The sequence below is a fragment of the Lissotriton vulgaris genome, chromosome 2_1 (genome assembly GCF_964263255.1).
Source record: "Lissotriton vulgaris chromosome 2_1, aLisVul1.2, whole genome shotgun sequence".
In the NCBI taxonomy this organism is placed as follows: domain Eukaryota; kingdom Metazoa; phylum Chordata; class Amphibia; order Caudata; family Salamandridae; genus Lissotriton; species Lissotriton vulgaris.
In genome coordinates, this window is record NC_141687.1 from 584,964,667 (window position 1) to 584,989,347 (window position 24,681).

General features: G+C 45.1%; 1 protein-coding gene across 1 annotated transcript in view; it reads right to left on the bottom strand.

Moving 5' to 3' along the window:
* Positions 1-11,301: 11,301 nt before the first annotated feature.
* Positions 11,302-24,681, bottom strand: part of TMEM138 (transmembrane protein 138) — a 62,968-nt gene continuing 49,588 nt past the window's right edge. The window contains exons 4-5 of the mRNA XM_086955602.1: positions 19,552-19,627; positions 11,302-12,773 (exon numbers count right to left, since the gene is read on the bottom strand). Coding sequence (XP_086811728.1) covers positions 12,661-12,773; positions 19,552-19,627 — 189 coding nt within the window. The 3' untranslated portion in view covers positions 11,302-12,660. The remainder of the gene's footprint in view (positions 12,774-19,551; positions 19,628-24,681) is intronic.

The window sequence follows — 24,681 nt, forward strand, 5'->3', positions numbered from 1 at the left end:
AAGGGTGGGCATCGCACTGCAGCCCTGCACTGGGATGTGTTAAGATCTAAAACTGAAGGATGGGCTTTGCACTGCAGCAGAACTGTGTGTGCGATGCAGCTAAAGAGATGGAGGATGAGCCATGCATTGGACCTCAGCACATCAGATCGTTTAACGTGCCAAAACTACATGATGGGTCCGCACTGCAGTTCAGCACTGTGGATTGGTTTCAGTGACAATGCTGTAGGATGGGTCTTGCGCTGCAATTCAACACTGTGGGCCACTTAGGGTGATAGTGATGCATGATCAATACTGTACTGCAGACCGGACTGTTGGTCGATTATGAACATAAAGCTCAGCAGTGTCAAATGGCCTAAGGGGGCATGGCTGCAGGGTGGCCTTTGACGTGCAGCCCTAGAGTGTGGGATGAGTTACTGTTACAAAACTTCAGGATAGGCCTGCACTGCAGTTTATTTTTGTGAGAAAGTTATAGTAAGAGAGCTGCAGTGATGAGCACTGCACTAGAGACCAGCGATGTGGAAATTCGTTCTGCTGATAGAGCTACATGGCACCCTGCACTGCCACACTACTTTGGTTGAATTATGATGACAAAATCTACAAGATGTGCATTTCACTGCAGTTTAACAATGTGGCATGGTGCAAGGTGACACAGCTCCAAGATGGGCATTGCATTGGGATGAGATACAGTTACACAGCATCAGTTTCGACCTGCACTGCATTTCAGCACTGGGAGTTGGTTATATTGAGAGAGCTTCAGGATGGGTCCTACGCTGTAGTCAAGATAGGTGGGTGGCATAGGGTGACAGAGCTACAGACCCTGTGCTGCAGACATGGCTTGTGGGCGTGATATGGTGACAGAGTTGCAGGTTGGGCCCTGCTCTGCAGTGAACAGCTGTGGGTGGGTTAAGGTGACAGAGTGATGGACCCCACGCAGAGGTCAATATCTGTAGTTGGTTGGTTTAGGTTGACAGAGCGATAGACCCTGTACTGCAGTCATGGCCTGTAGGCTCTTAATATCCTTCAGATGAAAAATGCTGACATCATGAGGTTTTGTGTCAGTGATCTGCAGCGCACTCCCACTGCGCGAAGCTCACACTTGGATTCCAAGAAGGAAGAAGCTGCTATCCATCACAGTACATGGCACAACACAGCACCTGAAGGTGTATCATGGCTTGACTTGGCATGAGAGCGCTGGGAAGCGCCCGCCAGCTGCCCCTCCCTGCACACTCCTCACTGAGGGTCAGCTACTCCCTCCACCCACCGCTGGCAGGAATGAGACGTGTCCGACAGCCCCAGGTCATTTGGGAGTGGGCTCTTCCTGCATTGGGACTCGACACGCTCACTGGCGTAACGAAACTTGATGGGGCCCCCCTGTAAAGTACATGGATGGGGCACCCCCCATTATACACGCCACTTAAGATCCCTCAGGCCAGCCACCTGCCTTACTACAGGGGCTATTGCTTCTCCACGAGTACCGATAGGGCCGTTATAAGTAACCCTGGATGGTGGAGTTAATAGGTGGTCTTAGTTTGCTTGCAGTCTATTTAGGTGGTGGTCTATCCACTACAGGGCCCCTACCATCAGTATGCTGTGGAAGTTTGCCCTATTTTAGGGGGGTTTCCAGATGCAGACTCCCGTCATGCTATACAACATCTGGCCCACTCATCGTTTAGTTTTGCCAAAAGTGCATCCACTGCTCCTTCTCTTTCACACCTCCTTCCTCCCTCTTGCTTTCTGTCTCTACCTTTCTATTATTTCTGAGTATCCTATCTTTTCCTCATTCTAATCCCTGCCTTTTTCTTTCTATTCTCTATCACTTTTATCTCCAACTTTTTCTCTCCTATCCCATCAAAATCATTCCACTATGCTTTTCCTATCTCCTGTGCAGTATTTCTCTCCCTTTCTCTGCTCTTTTTATGCTATCTGCTTTGTATTCCCTTCGTCCATTTTCTCACCTTCTCCATTTCCTACCTCTCTTTTCTTCTTTTATACCCCAGCTGACCTTGTCCCTATAGCACCTTGTGATTTCTTTCCTTCATACTTTCTCGCTGGGTCCCTTGATTAGCGCTTCCAGTACATTCTTATGCTCTTCATCAATCCTGTACAGACCTTATTACCCTTCTTCTTTCTCATACTCTCCCAGAATCCCTAGCCTCAAAGGTTGTATTGGTTTACTCCAGGGTCTTCACTGGTGTCTCTATAGAGGTCAGATGGTGCCTATTCCCCAGTGCTATTTGTCCTGACTCCTGTAGTGCCCTCCAGCACAGCTGACTAATGTATTGGGTGACGACATCGAAAAAACAGACACTGCACCTTGCCATACACATTAAATTGTCCAACTTACCTTTTGTAGCAAATCAGTGCTGTTTGATTACATTGTTTGAATCTCTCTCTCTCTCTCCATCTATGTACAGCACACAAACACACACATACAAAAAGGCCACTGATGGAGGAGAGGATTTTGTTGGAGCGGGGGACACATTCTTACCTCTGACCCTCCACAAGCACTTTTTGTTTTGGACCATGTATAATAGACTTATTCAAACCCCTTCACTTCCCTTATCACTCGTACAGCATTCTCGTTGTATTCTGTACAGTGACATGGCAATGTTGTTAGGGACTCTTATGCAAACAAGAAAAAGAACACCCCACCATGTCAATACCTCATACCCAAAGACATCCACATTGACACAGCTCCCAAAACCCCCAGGCACATTCCAACATAGGAAAAAGTAAAAAATAGTATATTGCATGAGGAGCATCTATTAGGTCAGCACATTGGCTTAAATGGGATGTACACTTTTCTTGTGGTCAGAGTTCGTTTATCAACATTTTCCATCACCTGAGACATTAGTAAACCTTGTCTTGGAATCTCTCCCTGCTGCCTTTTAATTTTGCTAATTCATTGGTGTTTACACTCTGATTATAAATTGTAAAGACCAGGCAGGTGGTAAGGATCTTAACACATGCAACTGTCAGTTACCATTCTTGGACAGATGTATTTAAACAGTACATTGTTGTATTTCCTGGATGCTAACTACTCGCTCTTCCTGCTTTTGCAACCTCCACTCCACTACCTCACATAGCCATTAACTGATAAGCACCACTATCGATCAAGAACAAAATCACCCCCAAAAAATAAGCTATGTTCCAACACTACACCACCTTTACAATAATTCACTTTAAAATACTCCGCAGAGGTCTGATCCATTTAATGTTTGACAACAGCCCTTGAAACCGACTTCCTGTAGAGCATCAAAACCCATCCAACCAGCTACTGTACAGAGAACAACTCAAGGATCTCCTGCCAACACCAAACCTACCAACTCAAGACTCATAAGTTTCCCCAACTCCTGCCTTGTCGATCATCAGCCCAAAAGTAAGACCTACCTCTTTCTTCAACCTACTGTCCTATAGAAACAATCCAAGATGTCTTCCCCAAATTTCTCTAAACCGATAAAGACAAAGACAACCAGTCACAAACATAACCTTTCACACTGTGCAGCTTTCTCTTCCAGGTTGTCTGAGAGACAGACAGACACACGTTCACTGTAGAGTGCGTCCCAGCACTCCTCTTGTCAATTGACAGAGACCATGCATTTGATCGAGTGCACAGGCCTTTTTCTGTGGAAAATACTAAATAAGATGGATCTGGGTACACAATTCAAAACATGTGAATTGTGCAACTATTCTTGCCCCGCAGCTCGGAAGCTGAGCTGGACTTTCACTTCATCATAAAGAAATGACATCCTCCACAAAGTGCACACCTCCTCATTCTGTGCAATGCTTAAGATGACACACTATTGGTACTACGCCCCAGCCAGAAGGTGAAATGGAAACTCAACAGACCTAATGGCTGTTAATGCAACTCAGACACACTGACTCGTGTCCTCTGTTTCTGTCCGAAACTCAAACGCTACTGGTAGGCCGTCTGAAAAATATCAACGAAATGTTTGCAACAGATATACCCTGTCTTTCTAGCTACGTCCTACTGAGCCTCACTAATGCCCAAACATACCCTCTACACTCTTAACAAAGGGAAAGCAATAATAATGGGTTTTGGATTTGTGTGGGGCTAAACAGGTCATGAAAACCAAATGGGACACAGATACATTGTCGTCTCACTTTGACTGGCTGCATAAACTGTGGGACCTCACAGGGATGGACAGGCTTACTGCTTCCCTGCAGAACAAGTTACTACACTTTGACAAAATTAGGGGCCCATGCATCCAATATCTGGCACAGGACTTTTGGGAACTTACTAGTCCTCTTTACTTACGAGTACACCAGCTTACAGGACGAGGGGGTACACCTGATCAGCAAGATAAAGACTGACCGCAGTGGGTATGATGCACTAAAAGACCCAGCCTGCTGACACTGAATAAACAACAATGCCCCTGCGCTATACACATACAATAATAGGATAGTATTGATGTAAGTTAGTTTAGGAAGATAATAGAAGTTGTTGGGACAAATCTAACCATTTCGTGACTCTCCGAGAATGAGTATCAAAGAGTGAAAATACATGGATGGATAAACAATCTGTTCTTGGTGTAGTCACTTCTGTTTATTGTTCCATTTCAAAAGCCAACACGTGTTTCATCGCAGGGAACAAACTGCGAATCTTCAGGGCTTGATTGAAACACTTCTAGGATTAGATACATTCCATCCGGATGTCTAATCCTCAATCATTTTGTGATAATGAATTTGGGGGAGAAGGCCGGTCAGTGTGTAGACTATGTTAAGTGTCCTCGTAGGAAACAATAAAGGATGAAAGTTCGTTTAGGTAAAAAACCCAGTCCGGGCGTTGTGTGGAATCCTGAATTCGGATTTCCAAAAATTATATATTCGGGCTGTGCGGGATCTCGATTATTCACGAGTAATGTGAAAACCGGGAGGGGAAATAAGTTCGTGGTTGGGCGGGTATGCCGTTTCGTTCAAGTAGGCAGTTCACCTAGTCTGTATAGTTCCCCCTCTCTTGGTTTCCCGGCGCCGTGTATCAAAAACGGACGGTCCGTTTTTGAATTCAGGATTCCACACAACGCTCGGACTGGGTTTTTTACCTAAACGAACTTTCATCCTTTATTGTTTTCTACGAGGGCACTTAACAGAGTCTACACACTGACCGGCCTTCTCCCCCAAATTCATTATCACAAAATGATTGAGGATTAGACATCCGGATGGAATGTATCTAATCCTAGAAGTGTTTCAATCAAGCCCTGAAGATTCGCAGTTTGTTCCCTGCGATGAAACACGTGTTGGCTTTTGAAATGGAACAATAAACAGAAGTGACTGCACCAAGAACAGATTGTTTATCCATCCATGTATTTTCACTCTTTGATACTCATTCTCGGAGAGTCACGAAATGTTTAGATTTGTCCCAACAACTTCTATTATCTTCCTAAACTAACTTACATCAATACTATCCTATTATTGTATGTGTATAGCGCAGGGGCATTGTTGTTTCTTCTAATTGTGTGGATCAGCTTGCTGGTCCATCTTGGAGCGGTTGTGAGGTATTACCGCTCGCCTCATTGCCTACACTGACTACCTTTTGAACATATCACCTTGCGGCCACCCAAGTAGTGCGCCTAGTAATTCAGGAAAACTAAAAGACCTTCAAGCTGTTTTTTGCTGACACTGAATACTTTGTGAAAGAGCTAATGCTGGCGAGAGCGGCTATGCTCCAGAGGGGACAACCCATGATATTTTACCACTTCCCTCTCTCCTTTCCCAGTCCCCCCTGGTATCCTCCCTTCCTCGCCTTCTATCTCCTTCTTCTGTTCTCCCACTGTTCTTCCTCATCAGTCTTTGGATTTAGGTGAGAGTATCTGTTCCTGGATAAATTAATAAAAAGATCTGAACCATAAAAAGATCAATGGGTCGGCAAAATATTGACATTTTAACATTATTAATATAATATTCCACCATCGCAAGTAAAATTCAAAGTGGTGTACTAACTCGCAGCTGCTGTCACATCTGTCTTTCAGAACTGTATATCTGCTGTTTCTGAGAACTACCCCAAGAGCTGTGAGATTAGGTAGCAGCAGATAGAGCTGAACATGTGGGACACCTCAGTTAAGAGAACGTTGGCATCCTGTCATGGCGGCAGCCCCACAGTGTCATGGATAGCGTGTGCTTCAGCCAAGGCAATAACTTCTGGTGTCTGCGTGTACCCAGGGGGTCTGAACCAGTACTCCATTTATTATTCCATTAGGACTGCCTGGGAGACACCCCCTTTAAAAAAAAACTTTTTTGTTTCCTTCCATTCCTCTCCAACCGTACACCACTAGGATAGAAGGAGTTAAACAGAGGCTCTGATGTCAACATATTAATGCATTGAATATAACAGGAGGCTCCTGGTTCTACTCAGAGTAGAAAGAAGCCTTCAAGCTGCCTATGTGCACATGCATGTGACTGGGACCCCGGAGGATGAACACGGACACTGATATGTAGTAAAACATCTGTTGTCATCCCTAGTCTACACAGGTTCATCTGTGGCCCTGGGAGTTGTACTTAAAAGCAATGAATGCAGAAGACATATGTACAAGTGCGCATGAGGCTCTGAGACTTGTACGCATAGAACTGTTAAATACGTCACATTCACCCCAAGACTACACATGAAGTTGTTAGCCTGCATGTTTAACACAAAGCCGGAAAGGGGCAACTATCCCTTGTGTGTACACATGCTTGTGGATATAGACATGTGAAAAAGACATTTGGGGCCTATCTCAGCCTTCTCCCCACTTTCCTCCTCACATTTACCTGCATTAATAAGACATGTTTTAGAGTGTGACATATGGGTGGTGTATCTCTTGTTCCCTGAAGAGATAGTAGGAAGCTATGGTCATAGCAGCTATAAAGTGACCCCATTACAAAAGATCCCTTCAGGCATCCATTTGGGTGTTGGGACTTTAGGTCTGCACTTAGCTGAAAGCCTGTCCTGGTGGCCTATGTCAAGCTTTACTGGTCCATCTTGGCATCTCAATACCTTATGTTTGGCACCCAGCATCCACTGTGTACTCCTGGGGGGCATATGGCTTGCCCTCTCACCCCCCTCCTCTCTAGGCCCTGCTATACTAGGTGCTCAGCTGTCAGCATGTCTCGGACTTTCAGCGTGCCCTGATTTTTCCAACAGTGCCATGCATGCTGGATGAAAAGTCTGACTCTGAAACTTTAACCTGGTTTCCTAGACCCAACGTAGCAGCATAGCTCTGCTTTTTAGGTCAAGCTTAGAGTCAGAGCGTTTTCCACTTGCTCTCTGCTGTGCCAGTCAGAAATGCTGGCCCTTTTGGTGGACTGCTTTCCAAAGTCCCACACCAGGCTGCTTGGTCGATTCCCAGGCGATTTCACTAAGAGAACAATGTTGGTGGCCATGATAGTACTTTCATGGTTCCTCCTGTTACAGCATGTAACAGTCCCTCCTCTTATCTGCATTGCATCTTGCTAAAGCCCCGCCCCACCTCCCCTGCTCCTCACTATGCTCGTGCGATGGAATTCCGTCACCATAGTTTTGAAAAGGTTAATACGTTGCGCTATGTTTATAGCAGATTAATTACAGATAAATACCGAAGCTATCTCTTTAAAAACAAAGAGTGCTAGATATCATGAGGACAGTTTAAGTTTTTGTATGTAGCTCCCACTCCAAATAATTCCAGGACACTTAATACCACATAATTACTATCGACATAATTCCACAGCACCCAATTCCAATACACAAATTCACTCCACACCACACAATTCCAAGCCACACAATTACACAACTAACTAATTCAATCCAACCCACATGATTCTACAACAAGCCACATGCACACACTCTGTAACAAAAATTAAGTATTAAACATTGCCATTTACAATTCCAATATCTTCTACACAAACAAATGCGAGAACTATTGCATTTCCAATGCTTGCTTAGCTTCCAATGCGTACCAGCAGAGTCCTATTCCTGGAGCTGCAAACCTTCTCCTGGCCAGAGATGTTTTAAGGCATGGGCAAAGTGGGCTCTGGCCCAGGGCCCTGGCCTTTCAGGGGGCCCCCTCATAGAGCTAGCTCTTTTCTGCAGAGTCTTGTCCTGGTGACCTTGAATAATGCTTAGACAGTTTGCTTTACATACCATTTTTCTTTCATTTATTTTTAATGTGGGTGATGTGTGAAAGTTTATTACAGACATTTTGCAGAGAAATGTTGTGTTTAGATTTTTTGTAAAATCCATTTAAAAAAGTTTCTTTTATATCAAAAGGACCTAAAATATGAGAAATGGGAGGGGGACACAGAGGTTATTAGCAGTAACATTAGTGAGCTGCTGCTGTGTGACCATATTGCAAACACAAGTTACTACCCCTTAATATTAGATGTAAACACATTTAGAATTTGCAACAGTGTGCTTGTGACTGTCAGTGACCTGGCCAAAGGGTGCATGAAAAAGCTGAAATAAGAACATCAATTGAAAGCTGTTCCAAACAGGAGCCCCCAAAATAATTTGGCCCAGGGCTCCCAAAATCCTTAAAATGTCCCTGCTCCTGGCCCTGTCAGCCCTGTGTTGCCTCTTCTCACAGGAGCAGTGCTCTGTGGGGAATGTTCTTTCTGGGGCCCCCACCCCCATCCTTTTCCCGGCCTGGCTCTGACTCTGACTGAACAGAAACAATGTAAGTTGTTACTTTGTTTCTCTACAGTCAGCGAGGAGGTCAGAGCAGGCTGCATCTGCTTTAGAGGGAGAGAGGCTTGCTTTAGCGCAAGCCTCTCTCTCACAGCTCTCACCAAAGAGCTGAGGGGCCCCCTTTATTAGTGGGGGCCAACCGCACAGCGGGGGGTGAGGGGGTGTTTGTTACCGCCCTGGACACACTGTCCGAGCAGTGAGGAAGATGAAGGCGCCCCTAGGGCCGGCCAGTCGAACGGTAGCAGCCCCCCTCGGAGGGCACCTCGGAGGGTCTGTCCCCACTGTCACTAGTCAGGAGAACTGAGGCCACACGTAACCACACGGGCACAGATACCGCAACTCGCTGTTTATATCCCAGTTACTGGCACAAGAAAGAGATGTGGGAGGCAACTGAAAATAGGGACTCTCAGTAGAAACACGATCAGATAAACTGACAAACAAAGAGTCCTGCTGAGGGTGTATGCAAAGAGGGATACAGGGAGGGCATCACACACATGCACACAGGCAGGCACGCACACTAAAGGATAGGCAGCACAAAGGCAAGCCTTCCATGTTGACAGCAAATATCACACACAGACAAGCTGCACTACTGCACCGGAGGTGAAACACACACACAGACCCGAGCTCTTGTGGGGACCCGGGTTCCACACATGGCTGACCTCTGTTTCTCCCTGGCCCTGCTCGCTCCACCTAGGGCCAGTTGGGGGAGCCCCTTAAATCAGAAAGTATGGTTCTGGGAAGATGCAGTGTGGTGAAGTCAGAGGGTGTGAGGGGCTGGGTGTGGAGTAACCAGCCCCGCCTGCGGCTGAGAGGCCATCTTCACCCCACAAGGAAGAGCTGCCTGTCTGTCCCAAGATCCACCGACGGGCTATGGAGGTGCCTCGAGGCAGAAAGCGCCACAGTACACATTGCATCATGCACTCAATCTTCTTTTAACAGCCAGTGCCTGAGACTGACAGGGGAAATGCAAATAATTTTTCTTTCTTATGGTTGACAATATTATCAGCAGGCATAAAAGAGCTTTCACAGGGCGGTGCGCAGTTCTCCCCCTAAAGTGAGATTTCAGCTCCGCCATCTGTGAGACAGGGAAGAGGTGTGAGAGACAGTCCGTGAAAAGTAGGCACTTGGGGAGAAGAAGGCGGGTGCGCCGAACAAGAACTGCTGAGACAGAGAGAGAAAAAGAGGCAACGAGAGTGGATGGCAACGAAAGCCGACTGACTGAAAAAACATAGTGCTTTACCACAATGCCGCAAGTAAAAGATCTAGTCCGGATTGCGGTCCCAAAAGGAGACAGGGCGGTAACAAGGAGGGACTAAGAAGCCTCATTTTCAATCAGAAGCCAGCATTTACCATGGACGATGACGCCAGCCAATCAAAAATATGGGCGGGGCTTCCCACTCCACTTCTAAAACATACCCTAACCCTACTACAATATGCCTTGCAGTGTGAGCAGCTCAAGCGCGCTGCAGCGCTAGGCAAGACCTAAAAAGCACTGTTGTAATATAATACCTAAACAAGTTAATTAGTAGCAGGGAGGTTGCTGTGTTCAAAAAGCAAGGATACACATCAAGGTGGTTGTGTCATCTCCGAGCACAAATTAGGATCCCAACAACTTTTTCTTAAAGCACCTAGAGCACCTGGGATGACAGTAACTCGAAATTTCCTGGTGTGAGGAGAGAAGAGCTGGTGAGAGTTGTCTTCATGCATGTCCCTTAGGGACATTCCCTATAACTGTCAACATTTTTTCCAAGTAACAATACAATAGTGACCATGTACTGAAATGTGCTTACATATCTCAATGCTTGATAGTCACACATAACGGGAACACTGAAAAAGCATGCTGGTTGCTGTTTGCAATGGGGAAAGCGTCTGCCACCTCTTTGAAACTGCCTCTAAGTCAACTAAAAGTTACATTCCTTTAGAGCAGAACTTAGCTCGGTCTCGCAGCAGAAGATTAGTAGTTGTTTTCTATAGGTTTACATCCCAAGACTGAATGCTAACTCAACCTTGAAGTTGACCCACTAAATTCCTAAAGCCTTGCATGAAAAAGTGACCTTGACAAATGAAATGTTTCCTTCCTTCACTTCTTTTGAATGCCTCGCTTTCCTTTCTGAATCCCTCCTCAGACTTTTTTTTAAGCTGCATGTCAGTCTGCTTTTATTGCTATTTCTTTACAACCATTACCCTGCATGCTAACAATATATCTATTAATTTCCTCATCTATTTGGTTCTCATATTGCCTCCACAAATATTCACACCTAACTCATTAAAAATGTATCGCAAACGAACCGGTGTAAACACATGCAATGGTTTCCTCAAGAACACTAGTTTAAACCTGATAACCAATGGACTAACCACTCACTTTAGGTTCAAGAGTAGCATGCTGCACTGCACTTAAACACATCATCAGGAGTAGTAAGTGATATATCAATGATTTAAATTCAATACTAACCCACGAAAAAGAAAAGAAAACAGATACAAAGAAGCCTGCACCGATTTATAAAGGGATGTTTCTGGTGAAACATTTAGATCAGTGGTAAGTGGTACCACCAGCACCATGCCCCAAGAGGGAGTGTCCATTGTTGCTGCCAATACCGCTTTGGCTTATGGGAATTGCCCCCAAGAAAAATAGTATGGAACGGAACAAAAATATTCAGGTTTTATTTAAAAAAGTTTTGCTTGCCTAACATTTCAACTGTTAATGACAACTTCAAACATACAGATATAAATGATCTCAAAATTAAAATCTTATCTGGATCTTTGCTTGGGAGTCTATAAAATGCTAAAAACAAAAACGTGCTTAAGTGTCCTTATTCTCGGACTACAGGCTAGTTTACTTACCAAGTATGCATTCAAACAGATTTTGTGAAGACCTGAACTCTTTTGAGATTAAGTACAAAGCCAAGAAACAGGGCACTTTTTGGAAAATAGTTGTATTAATTTACACAATGATTGTAAATTAAAAATACAAAAAAATCTAAAATTAGGCCAAAGATATACTCCCACCCCACCCCAAAATCCGCTGGAGACATAATCCTGGAAGTGAACTCTTGAGGAAATAACAGTGGAGAAACAACGTAGATTGCTTCATGGACATTTGTGATGTAGCAGATCCATGTTCCCACATCTCGCACACCTCCACCCACAAGCTCAAACACCAGCACCAACTATAAAGAGGACTTGACAAAAACACAACTATGCACAGCAAGGAAAAGATGGACTAAACTTATGTTTGGAAGACGGCAGATTCCTCATTCTTGCACACTGCATGGCCGCGAGCACTTCATTCGGACAAGTATAAACATTTCATCAAACCAATATGCACATATTTTGTCAGAAACAAAGAATATTGTAAACAAACATTTATCAAGATAGGCACACAATGTATCTGAAGACTGGGCCATATATCGCATCACTAGGATAAAAGCATGCCCTACCTCACAGACACCTGTCTGTGTGACATCTGAAACACTCATGCTCTACCACTCAAACTTCAATATAACAGACATTTGTGTCCTTTAACCTCGATGTACTGGGTAGCTTGTGTTTCTGTTGGATGCTTTGCTGGAACAGGGGCTCACTCCTCGTACATAAGGGCTAAGTTAAGTCGATGGGTTTATGGTATCTTAGTGGAGGTCACATTATGACATTAGTTCACTCTCAAGTAACAGATACTCCAAACATGATCAGAAGGGATCTCTGGAACACACATTAATAGCTGTAAGCCTCAATCTGCTCATTAACCACCCAGGCAAGCTCAATTTCCAAATAAAAAAAAGTCATGTACTGTCAAAGAGGAGTTCTGACACAGGCAGGCTCTCCTTCAGGGAACTCCATGTATCCTCTTCTTCCAGGAGCATCAAATACTCCCACCCTCCAAAGAGGTGGATATTCTTCTCCCCCCGTGGAGCAGCAGGTACACACATGAAAGGCTATCAGTCATGATCAATATAAGCCCATTGGCTCCTTGTGAAGTTCCCTCAACTCTGTACCATGAGTGGAGGTCAGCTCCGCATGTGGGCAAATTCCTTCCGCAGCCAAAGAGAGTCTTCATAAAAGCGTGGATCCCCAAGGCACACTGCCGTTCTCTTATAGAAGTAATAATACAGAACGGCCCCTGCAAGAAAATGGAAATAGCAGAGAAGATATTAAACTTACAGAACAACATGTGGTACAGCACTACGTTCTCTTTCAGCAACGGTTGTGCTACACAAATACCACATAAATACAACTCACAGGTACCAAGAAATGAGTCAAAGCTACTTAACAATTAATTATCAGAGGAGCAAGAAAAATTAGGTTATGAAAACCACACACGAGTCCAAAACCCTCCTCAGCCATTGAGCTCTACGAGCATAGTTTTCCAGTATGGTCCCCTTCATGTGTGCAAATGTTTGCACTTCGTTCCACCTGGCAATGGATTCCATAGCACTCTAAGAAAATATGGGTTTCTTTCTTAACATGAAGTGGTTAGAACTACATTAAACGGAGAACCACCCCAGAAAAACAAATCTTAAAGGTTTGTGTCTTTAGAAGATTATTTTACCTACATTTCACTATTCAGACTCTTGCATCAGAGATTATGTAGTATTCCAAGCATCAACTATGAGTTATAGAATTATATATGTATACAAAGAGAGATTTCTCTAAAAAGTCTGATCAACTGGTGGAGCTGCAACGATAAACCACAGGCAACCAAACCAACGATGAACATCCAAAGGTGATCAATTCAAGAAAAACACAGAAGATCATTAGACAAATAGTTAACAGTTTAAATACATATGATCTGCCTATTGATTACCTCAACGATCAGAGACCCTCCTAGGACTGATGTCTTACCCTCGTAGAGGCCTGTGGGGACACAATTACGTGCTTAAATGTAATTAGACCTCCTTCAATCTGACCAAATCCCCAAGCGAGAGGAGGGTCAATGGCTCTGGGGACTCCTGCAGACTGGCCCAGGGTGCGGTCAGTGGATGTAGCGCGAGGATAGTAGCGTGTAAATGGAACTTGTTAGAGGGAGTACAGCTTGAGGGATGACTGCAGACAGACCTAGGAGTGCACTGAAGAAGAGTGACACTGCTCATGAGGCGCCTATGTGACCAATTTCAGTGAGGCCAAAGGCTGGCATCAATATTTTTATCGTATTTTCAAACATAACAAGAAAACACTGCTTCTCCATGACCCATATCATCACACATATCAATAACATGTTCACTCCACGCACCTCCCCCATCTATTATTCTATGCTCTACCATTTTGATCCCACCCATCACCCCCAATTTCATTGTATTTATGTGGGCAGACGGGGGCTTTTTAAACTGTTTTTTTCCAGCTGCAGGGCATAGGCTCATGTCATAAGTCCACTTGACCAAAGTAGAGGGAAGTGACAATTCAGTGTCTTAAAATATCTCGCTTTGCCACAGTCATACTGGTGGTCACCAGGCAGCATGCACCTAATTAACCTGGGTCCTCACCTTCAAATCCCAGGATGGCACTTTTGGAACACAGGGTCAGAGTGCAGCCAGCCACCCTGCTAGGTTCATTATATATCTTGGCCCTGTAACGTTAGATTTTGGGGAAGTCTCAGCACTGATGACCCATATAATATTGCTTCTGGGCTCCATTTTCAGGGAAGATCTTGCTCCAACCTGTAGGCCAGGTCTAGACGATCCCCATATATCTAATCATTAACTACCACTAGTTATGACACCCAGTAGTACAGACAGATGTCGGGCGCCCCAGACCACCACAGTAGAATCCACGTCCATATCTCGCTATATAGGGTCTGAAACAGCTTTAGGAAGTAGCAACTAAAGTTAATTCCATTTAGGGTCTGAAACAGAAATGGTAAATGAACTGATTCGAATGATTTCTTAAACAAAAACAAAAAACGACCAGTACCAGGGTTGTTGCGTCATGCACCTCTGTCACCATGGCTATGGCTACTGCAGGTAGTGAATGCAGTGCCTGATGCCATAAGCTAGTATAAAGTCACTTTGGTCTGCCTGGACCAATAATCATATAACCAGAGCCAGCTGTGAGGCTAGTATTTTAAGAAGGATCTTTGCCTCCGTATTAATCAGGATATTGGACGGCGTGATGAGCAATCTGTGGTACCTTCCCTTGTTTGGGAATAATCACTTTCATGGCTCACCCAAAGTCATATGGCTTTGCTGTAGTATTTCTACAAAGAGCACCCAAGAGCTGCAGGGCTGTAGAGAAGAGTACGGATAATAAAATCCAGCCGAAAAAACATTTGGACCTGGCATCTTACCAGTGTGCATCAAAGATATAGCTGCTTGCACCTCCTCCAGGAACAATGCTTCATCTAGCTACCCCCTTTCCAGCATCATCAACTTATTCACTAGGTGATCGGGTGCTAGTACAGGCACAGATTGCTCTTTTGCGGAGTGGCCTGTGTGGCATATAAATCGGAGTAATACTCTGCAAACACCTCTGTAATAGAGACCGCAGCTTTGGCTACACACCCACTACTGTGGCGTATCTGTGGAATTATATGTAGTTTCATGCCCCCTGTAGCCAGACAATATAGCAGCCAACCCAATTTAACTTCCCATTTGTAGATCATATGCTTAGTGAAGAGCCATGACACTCTTGCAGCATTGAGTCTGAGGGTCGCAGGTATTCCTCGGCTGCCGCCAGTCGTCTGACAACAGGGAGTCCCGCGCACAAAAAACACTCGACAAGTTCACAGATTTCGGCCTCCAAGAAGTCTGCTTCTTTTGTTTTTACTCTTTGGTTAACCCCCATTATTAGAGCTTTTGTGAGACCGTGTGCAGCCCACCATAAAGGCCTCTTACACCATGCAAGGGGTTATCTCTTTGCCCTTTTCGCTTTTTCCATTTAAATCCTGTATGCAACACTTTCCTGTTGGCTGCTTTGAACCGATTGGTAGTGCTTTTCTGCATGAATTATAGACCCTGCCCTTTGCTTATATGTGTCTGAGGGAGGATAAAGAAGTTTTCCTTACAGGGGCGGGAGTGTGATTCGACAGTGCGTCACTGTCTTGTGTGCAAACAAGTTAAATTGCACGGCGAGTAAAACGTGTCAGCGCCGAATCTCTCTTGCTTTTTAAAGGGGACAGATTACCATCCATCACGCCTGTCTTTACATTACTTACTAACGGCAGCTTTCTCCTCTTAAACAATCAATACTGCTGCGGCTTGCGAGTGGGAGTCCCATACTTAGTAACAGTTTGCCAGCGCGTTACTTGCTGTATCAATGTCCTTTTCCCACTCCCGCAGGGGAGTATAGATTCTTCACTTTGGCCTTCCATTCCTACTTTGAAACCAGAGTTCAACAAGTTGAGCAGGCTCATAGCCCTTTTATTCCAACAGGAGGAGGACCTCACTTCTGCCAAAGAAACATTCAGATTGCAGCTGGTTCGGACCTAGAGTAACTAACCTCAAACTTAATTGTGGGAAACTCATTCACTAAAAATTTAATGCATCTCAGATGACAGGCCTCGCGCACTTTTTAAATGTGTGGTATCTGGTCTAGTCTCTTCCTTTCAAACTATATTCGGGCTAATACCAGTTTTTATTCATTCTACATTTCAAGCATTTTCGGAGGGTTCACCTTAATATTGGCGCTAGCAGCTGGTGTCCTGCTTCTCCTCATTTTGCTCCATAACGGCTGCTCACTTTGTGGCTCTGCATAGGCCAGCCCAGCTACAACTGTACCGCAATCGCCTGTATGAGGCTTTTGGATGCTTGCCCTTAGCAACGATTGGTGCAAGTTATGACTTGACCTTTCGCTTTGCCTTCTATACTTGCGTGCAACCTGTGCTTCATAGCAAAAAATGTAATTTATCCTGTGCGATGGAACTTTGCTTATCGAACACGTGGTGTCCAATCCTTGATTTCAGTAGTTTATGGGTCCCTTAGAGGCGCATGACAAGGCTTGTTCTGTGGATGGTCAAATGACATGTGCAGCTTTCCTTGGAATCTTGGCTCAATGGAATTTCTGTGCGGCTGCGCAGACTTTGCTACAACGTAGTATCATTGAATATCACAGAAGTTTCCCATTTCTAGTTTTGGATGCTCCTGCTTATGAGGAACATGATTGTTCCTTCGACTTATTGGATATCATCACTTTTTTCTACCAATGACAAGGATGAACTATTGGAGGGAATTGCATTTCTTTGCACACATACCTTCATGGTTTGACTACTTGGTTCGTCACAATTCCAGTCTGGGATTACAGACTCTTTTTTTACAGCTGAATGTACCTTTTATTTTTCTTTGGACTTTCCCTTTTTTCTCCGATTTGTTTTTTTAGAAAGTTCCTCACCAATATTTTAAACACTGCCTGACTATTGAACTCTGTTTATGTTCTTCTGTCTATGACCTACTGACTTACCATGGGGAGGGTGTTATATGGGGCCCGTAGATACATTGTCGACATTGCTAAGTTAGCGTGAGTTTTGCCTGCCCTATGCTGCTGCTTTTTGCGCATGCCTCTGCTACAGTTTGTTTTCGTGACACTTTGCCTCTGCCCTGTACATGATAACAGATTGTTTTTCACGTTCTGAGCTTTCCCTTCAAATTCAGTCTGAACAAAATGTGCAAGGTCGATCAACAATGTCTCTTGTTATTCTGTTCTGGTCAGTCCCTATTACCTAGACAAAACAAGTTACCAACAGTTGCAATATGGAAAAATCATGCTTTGATATAGCGTTGTTGCATGTTTTTGAAACACACTCGAAGAAAGCCGTTCCAGGAAGCTCTGCTGTTCCTATGATGTAAACCTTTGCGTTTAGGCTTTCAGGTAAGGGGTCTGCAAACAACGCCTAGAGATCTTCTCTTATATAAAATATCTTCTTACTGCCAAGGGGAGGATGATTATGCCTAGTTATTTTGCCTTTCTCACAGTCTTTATAAAATGATGACTCCTTTTGTATTCTATGGTATTGTAACAATCCGAATGATGTTAGCTTTATGCATTTTGCTGCTGGTCGTGGTTCACATACTGTTTTATGAAACACTATAGTCAAAATAAACATTTTGAACTTATTTAGTGACTGATTATTCTTATTGTGGACAAGTACAAGAGAACAAAAGATGGTCTTTAAAGATGGTCTTGTTCCCGCAACTCTGAGGTGAGTTGGGAGTGCTCATGTTCTGGGTAGTCTAAGCATTCACAGCTTCTTGATATTTGTGTGAGACCGAATGAGACACTATTGCTAGTCAGTCGAGATTTCGGGTACTAATGTGGTAGGAGGTACACCCCTATTTACTGAGGTCCTGTTTTCTTGTGCATAGTTCTGTGTATGAGCAGAATCCCTGCAACATAATCTAGGGAACTAGGTTTGAGTCTCGACAAAGACACTGAACATCCTGTGGTTCTGGGCAAATCAATTAATCTCCCAGTGGCTAACAGAAATGACTTTGTTCTCATGTAACGCAACTGGTGCTACGTAAAGCGTTCTGATACCCGATACCTTCGGGTCAAGTTTGCGCTATATAAAACTCTGCAAAACAAAATTAAATGACAGTGAAGGTATCCAGCCTGCCCCTTAACCAGAACAGGTAGAAGCAGTGGTGCAAAGGAAAAAGGTGAAATCTGAAGATGGGAAGCCTCAAAACTGCTGCTGTTCCCTGATGAAGAACTAATAGAAGGTTTTCTTTATCAGTTGGCTTTCGAGTGATATGGGAGTCGAGCGACTGAGGAAGACGTGTTCTTTCAGGTGAAAACTACCAGAGCTTTCTGCAGCATCTTGGATTCTTCTAAGCATGTCTACTATATAAACATTTGATCACCAGATTTTTCTGTACTGGATTATACTGTCAGCAATGATTAGGAGGAACTAATCTGTGGATGCTGTAATGTTTGGAGTCTCTTTCATGCTGTTTTTAATCTGACTTTAAATGCACAGGCAGCAAAATATAAAAACATTAAAAATACAAAAACTTAAATACCAGGTTGCTAAACATTTCTATAAAACCAACATCAGCCAATTGGAATACCAAATCTTTGAGATGCTACTATGTAATCTCAATTGAGACAAAACAAAACATTTTCTCTGCTGAGAAGCAGCATTGATGGAATGAACAAACTGGACAGTCTCCACCGCATGTGCTAAACAAATTATAAAAAGTGTTTTTTTTCTTATATGTCTGCAGGTTGTACTACAATGGATACTGACTGAGTGTGCAAACCGGATGTGACAATGTCATCTACAGAGGCCAGTGGGACAAAAAAAAAAGAATCAAGGAATGAAGACCAAGCGTTAACGGTGGTGTGAGCCAATTCAACTGCGTCATCATTTTTTTCCATTTTCACTTAAAGGTAAACTCTTAGGAAATCATGGCTGCATTTTTATTCACAAGAGTTGGTTGTTGATAATGTGGATGATTACCTTGCGTTTCTGTTACAGTTGTTTATTACAAAATGAAGGAGATTGTAAAATAGTTTTAATACTTAATGCATTTCACACAATCTTCAAACTTCTACACAGATCTTCTTTCAAATGAAGATATATGAATGTAGAGAACTACAGAAAAAGTGACTTCGAAAAGTGACAAATAAAAGAGAGTCTAACGTATCACATCCACAAACGGATTTTATATGGGTTATATATTAACTAGGAACTAACCTGAAAAACTGAAGTTGACGCAGATTGTGCATTTGCTTTGTGAGGGGTTAGGTGTTGTAATACTAAACAGTGTGCTACTTCATCATAGGAGTGAAGCCTATAACGTAGTGCAGAAGGGAAAAAAGAATAGTGGTCCAGCAAGTGACAATCTTACAGCAGAGAACATTAAGACTAGCTGTTATATGCACAGGAAGTAGAGTATCTTCTTAATACCAGGTTTGGATTCACATCTGCGGGATCATCTCTCAGATACTCCCACACCCCATGCTCTTACCTAACCTCTGGAAGACGAAGAGTGCCTGGAGCCCATCTGTCCACACAAAGGCTTCACTGTTTCCCCAGCGCAGACTCTAAAAGGGAAAGGCAGGTGTAAAGGAGGGGTGAATGGGAGGGCGGGTGCACAGAGAGGTTAATCAAATGAGCAGCTTTAACAAGAAACCCAGGGATCAGCGCCAAGGCTTCTCTGTGGCTCAACGCAAATCCTCTTATAGCAGCACTATGGGGCCGGCAAAAACCAGGCCATGTTAGTGACATAAGAGAACAGATCTGTGCCCTGGGAAGGCCCTGTGCGACTCATACAACGGATCACGTACAAGTGATACCGGGCCTATTCCAAACCAGGCAAAACCACGCCAAATCACATGCAGCCACGTGCTCACAACTGACATTGGAAAAAGTGTACATTGAACCATATCCTGCTTAATCGCCATATCATTCAATCCATACCCTTCACATCTTAAGTAACTTCTCTTCCACACTGTTATGTAAACTCAGGCTGCCTCCCCTCCCCAGTCTTTGAAGGCCAACTCAGGGCCTCAAAGCGCTTGAAACTGTTTGTATACCCCTCTGCCACTGACACTGTGGGTTTAAATCCGTCCCCTCCCTCTTCACCTGTTCTCCTAACCTTTACCTAGCCTACAGACCCTTACCATCTTCAGGACTTTGAAGCACAGTGATGTGGACAAAAGACAAAAATAGCCGTGCAATATAAATTACAAAATATAAGTATGCACACATTGCTATATCTTGTTCAACCACAGTCTGATCTAGCAGGCTAATCACACACAAGGCATGCAGTGATCAACCGCACATTGGTTAATGCTTTGCTTGGGCGTACAGATTAATATCCAGGCTTTTCATGCAAGTGACACATTAACAGTCAGAGCCAAACATGGCGTAAACACAAATCATATGCACCCTGAGCTAAATTTTCTGAAGCAAATACATACATTATCACATGCATGACATGTCCAATCAAAGACCGGCGATATGTACCACAAGGAAAAAACACTGAACCATAACAGCAGACTAAAAGATCGTTCAATACTGTGCCTAATCCCACACAGTGCAATACTAATCCTAATAAAACACTGGCAAGACCCACAACAATAAACAACCTGCCCAATCACACTCTGCCTAATTACCAGAAAGGCCAAGGCCTGTCTAATGAAACGCATAACCTGCATATTCACATAACAAGCATAACCTGGCTATATTCAACTTAATAGCACTAAGAGATCCACATACGCTGAACTCTACACTCACCTGTCAAGAGCTGTGCCATACTGCCCGAACAACACACCCACAAGATGTAGGTGAAAATTATCTAACCTGATCATAGCCAGCCTAATCATAGAGAAGGCTCCCAGTTTTCTGTTTTTATTGATTTTACAGATAAATATTGATATGAGATTGATAATTAGTAGAGCGCTCGACTTCCCAGGGGTGTCTGGCGCTTGTATATGTGAACAATGAAGGTAAAAACAGGTCTGTGTGAAAACAGGTAAAAACAGGTACTTTACAAAAAAGAGCCATGTTTTCAGTTGTTTCCTGAACTATAGAAGGGTGGGTAATGCTTTGAGGTGCAGGGGTAGCGTATTCCATAATTTAATCTGGGCATCTGAAAGAATTCTACCTCCCCAGAATGCTTTATTGATTTTGGACCTAGCCATTGATTTAATAGAGCTAGAACTGAGGAGGTTTTCTGGGGACATACCAGCAGAATGCACGAGTTACTACTTGTGTAACGATATATCTGTAAGAGACATTAGTTAGTGATAGATTCCCTACCTTAGAATATCCCCAGGCGTCAGACTGGATCCGGAAAGTTTTGCTTAGCAGTCCCCCTACGTGTTGGTAGGTGGCGTTGTGCGGCTCCGCGCCAGTCACTGGCGTCGTGAGCGCCGAGATGACGTCACAGAGACTACTTAGGCGCCACCCATGCTCGCTGACGTCAATTCTGTACACGACTTTCCACGCCGAAACGCATAGCCATGCAAGGTACTGACCATTGGTGCATAAAACTATGGCCCTAAAAGGGGATGACCTTAACCCTAGTAATCAGTTTGCAGAACGGGGAGGATGGGTGGGGCGGTAAGGAATCTAATCACTAACTAATGTCTCTTACAGATATATCATTACACAAGTAGTAACTTGTGCATCTGAAAAAGACATGTTAGTGATAGATTCCCTACCTTAGATTAGATACCCCAGCAATACCAACCCCAATGGTGGGTCTGCGAACAGGATTACACCAGAAAGTCACGGAGCACAGATCGGCCAAAGAAGCTGTCTCTCCGGACCTGACTGTCAAGGCAGTAGTGTTTGATAAACGTGTGCAGCGAGGCCCACGTAGCTGCCTGACAAATGTCCTGCAAGGCAACGCCGCGTCCCAAGGCAATAGTGGCTGCAGTTGCCCTGGTCGAATGGGCACGCAACCCCACAGGAGGCTCCTTCTTGGCCAAGGAGTAATATGCTTTGATGCACAGAACGACCCACCGGGAAATGGTCAGTTTGTGCACAGCCCAACCTTTTTCGGCGCCCAAGTAGCCAACAAAGAGCTGATCATCCACCCAGAACTTCTGTGTACACTGCAGATAGAAAGCAAGCTCAAGTTTTGGGTCCAGACGGTGGAGCCTTTTTCTCTTCCCTGGAAGGATGCAGAGGCGGAAAGAAGGTGAGCAAAGTGATGGTTCATCCCGTTGTGGAAGGGCATGACAACCTTTGGCAAGAAAGAAGGACGGGTCCTTACAACCACCTTGTCCGGATGAACCGAAAGGAAAGGAGGTTTAGAAGAAAGAGCCTGGAGCTCACTCACTCTTCTAACAGAGGTGATAGCTACCAGGAAAGCCGTCTTTAGAGTAATAAGACGTAAAGGACAGTTATGAAGAGGCTGAAAGGGAGCGCACATCAGAAAAGTCAAGACAAGAGTTAAGTCCCATTGAGGCATTATGAAAAGCACAGGAGGAAACATGTGTGTAATGCCTTTGAGAAAGCGGTTAACAACCGGGGACTTAAAGAAAGAAGGCTGATCAGGAAACCTCAGGAAGGCGGAAATGGCAGAAAGATAGCCTTTGATAGTGCCCAGAGCAGAGCCCTGCTGGGCCAAAGACATAAGAAACAGAAGAACCTCAGAAAGAGGGGCCGAAAGGGGATCCACAGCCTACGATGTGCACCGCACCACACTACAAATCTGTTCCATCGGCAGGCGTATACAGTTTGCATGAAGGTGGAGGATGGACAGGTACGGGTGGAGGACCGCCCCCTGCTACTGCGACAGAAGATCCTCCCGAAGAGGCAGACGGATCGGGGGATCGATGCTCATACTGAGTAGCTTGGTATACCATACTCTTCGGGCCCAGTCCGGAGCCACAAGAATAACTTGGGCCCGGTCGCGTCTGATCTTCTTCAGCACTCCGGGCAAAAGTGGTATAGGCAGTAAAGCGTACAGTAGATCGCAGCTCCACTCGAGACGAAAAGCATCTCCGAGTGAGTGCTGCCTTGGAAATTCCAACGCACAGAACTGATGGCATTGCGCATTCTCTTTGGTGACGAATAGATCTAACCAAGGCTCTCCCGACTGTAGAAAGAGACCTTGCTCCACGCCCGAGTTCAGGCGCCATTTGTGATCCGTCATGCACCAGAAGCTGAATTTGTCTGCCCTGGCGTTCAGAGAACCTGCCAGGTGTTGAACTACCAAGGTAATGCCTTGATGTTCCAGCCATGTCCAGAGGCGCAGACATGAGGTTCACGACTCCACCCTGCCCCGTTTGTTGCAGTACCACATGGCGGTGGTGTTGTCCATGAACACCTGCACTACACTTCCCCGGACAGAGGGAAGGAATGCTTTCAGTGCAAATCGGATCGCCCGCAGCTCCAGAAGGTTGATATGGAGCCGGGACTCCGCCGGAGACCAGAGGCCTCTGATCTCCGCCTCTCCTAAGTGGCCTCCCCATCCCAGGAGGGATGCATCCATCACCACTGTGTGCTCCAGTTTGGGAAGGGAGAGGGATCTGCAATGGACCCAATCGCGATTCGTGAGCCACCACTGCAGATGTCACGCAGTGTCCTCCAAGATCTGGACATGATCTGACAGGTTGCCCTAGTGCTGAGCCCACTGGAACTTCAGATCCCACTGCAGAGCCCGCATATGCAATCTGGGATGTTGCACCAGCAGGATGCAGGAGGCCATCAGACCCAGGAGCCGGGGGGTTATCCTGACTGAAACCCGGGATAGAGGCTGGAAGATCGGAATCATAGCCTGAATATCCCAGACTCGCTGCTCGGGAGGATAGTCCCGAAACTGTGTCTGGTCCAGAACCACTCCAATGAAGGGGAGCCTCTGAGAGGGACTCAGGTGCGACTTCGGCACATTGACGGAAAACCCCAGAAAGTGCAGGAGGTTGACTGTAGTCTGAAGGTGGGTGACGAATGACTAGGGCGAGCCCGCCTTCAACAACCAGTTACCAAGGTAGGGAAAGACTGACACCCCTGACCTGCGCAGATGAGCTGCGACCACCGCCATCACTTTCGTGAACATCTGAGGGGCACTGGTGAGGCCAAAGGGGAGCACAGCAAACTGAAAATGCTACTGGTCTACGGTGAACCGCAGGTAGCGCCGGTGGACCGGCAGGACTGGAATTTGAAAATATGCGTCCTGCAAGTCCAACGCCACCATCCAGTCTCCAGGGTCCAGGGCAGCTAGGACCTGAGCCCGAGTCAGCATCTTGAACTTCTCCTTCCGAAGGTAGCGAATTACGTCCCAAAGGTCCATGATGGGGTGCAGGGCCCCCTTTTCCTTCTTGGGGGCCAGAAAGTAGTGGGAATAACAACCATGTCCTATTTCTGGCCCAGAAACGCGCTTGATGATCCCCTTGGCCAGGAGGGCCTAGACTTCCTGACAGAGAAGAGTCAAATGATCCCCCGACATGCGGTGGTGCCGAGGCTACATGGCAGGAGGGGAGGACAGAAAGGGGAGTGCTTAACCATGGCCGATTATCTGCAGCACCCACTTGTCCGATGTGATTTCGCGCCAGTAGCGGAGGTGGTGGCGGATCCTGCCACCCACCGGCGTGGGGTGCTCCCTGAAGCTTGGATTAGGAAGGCTTAGAGGCGGAAGCAGCGG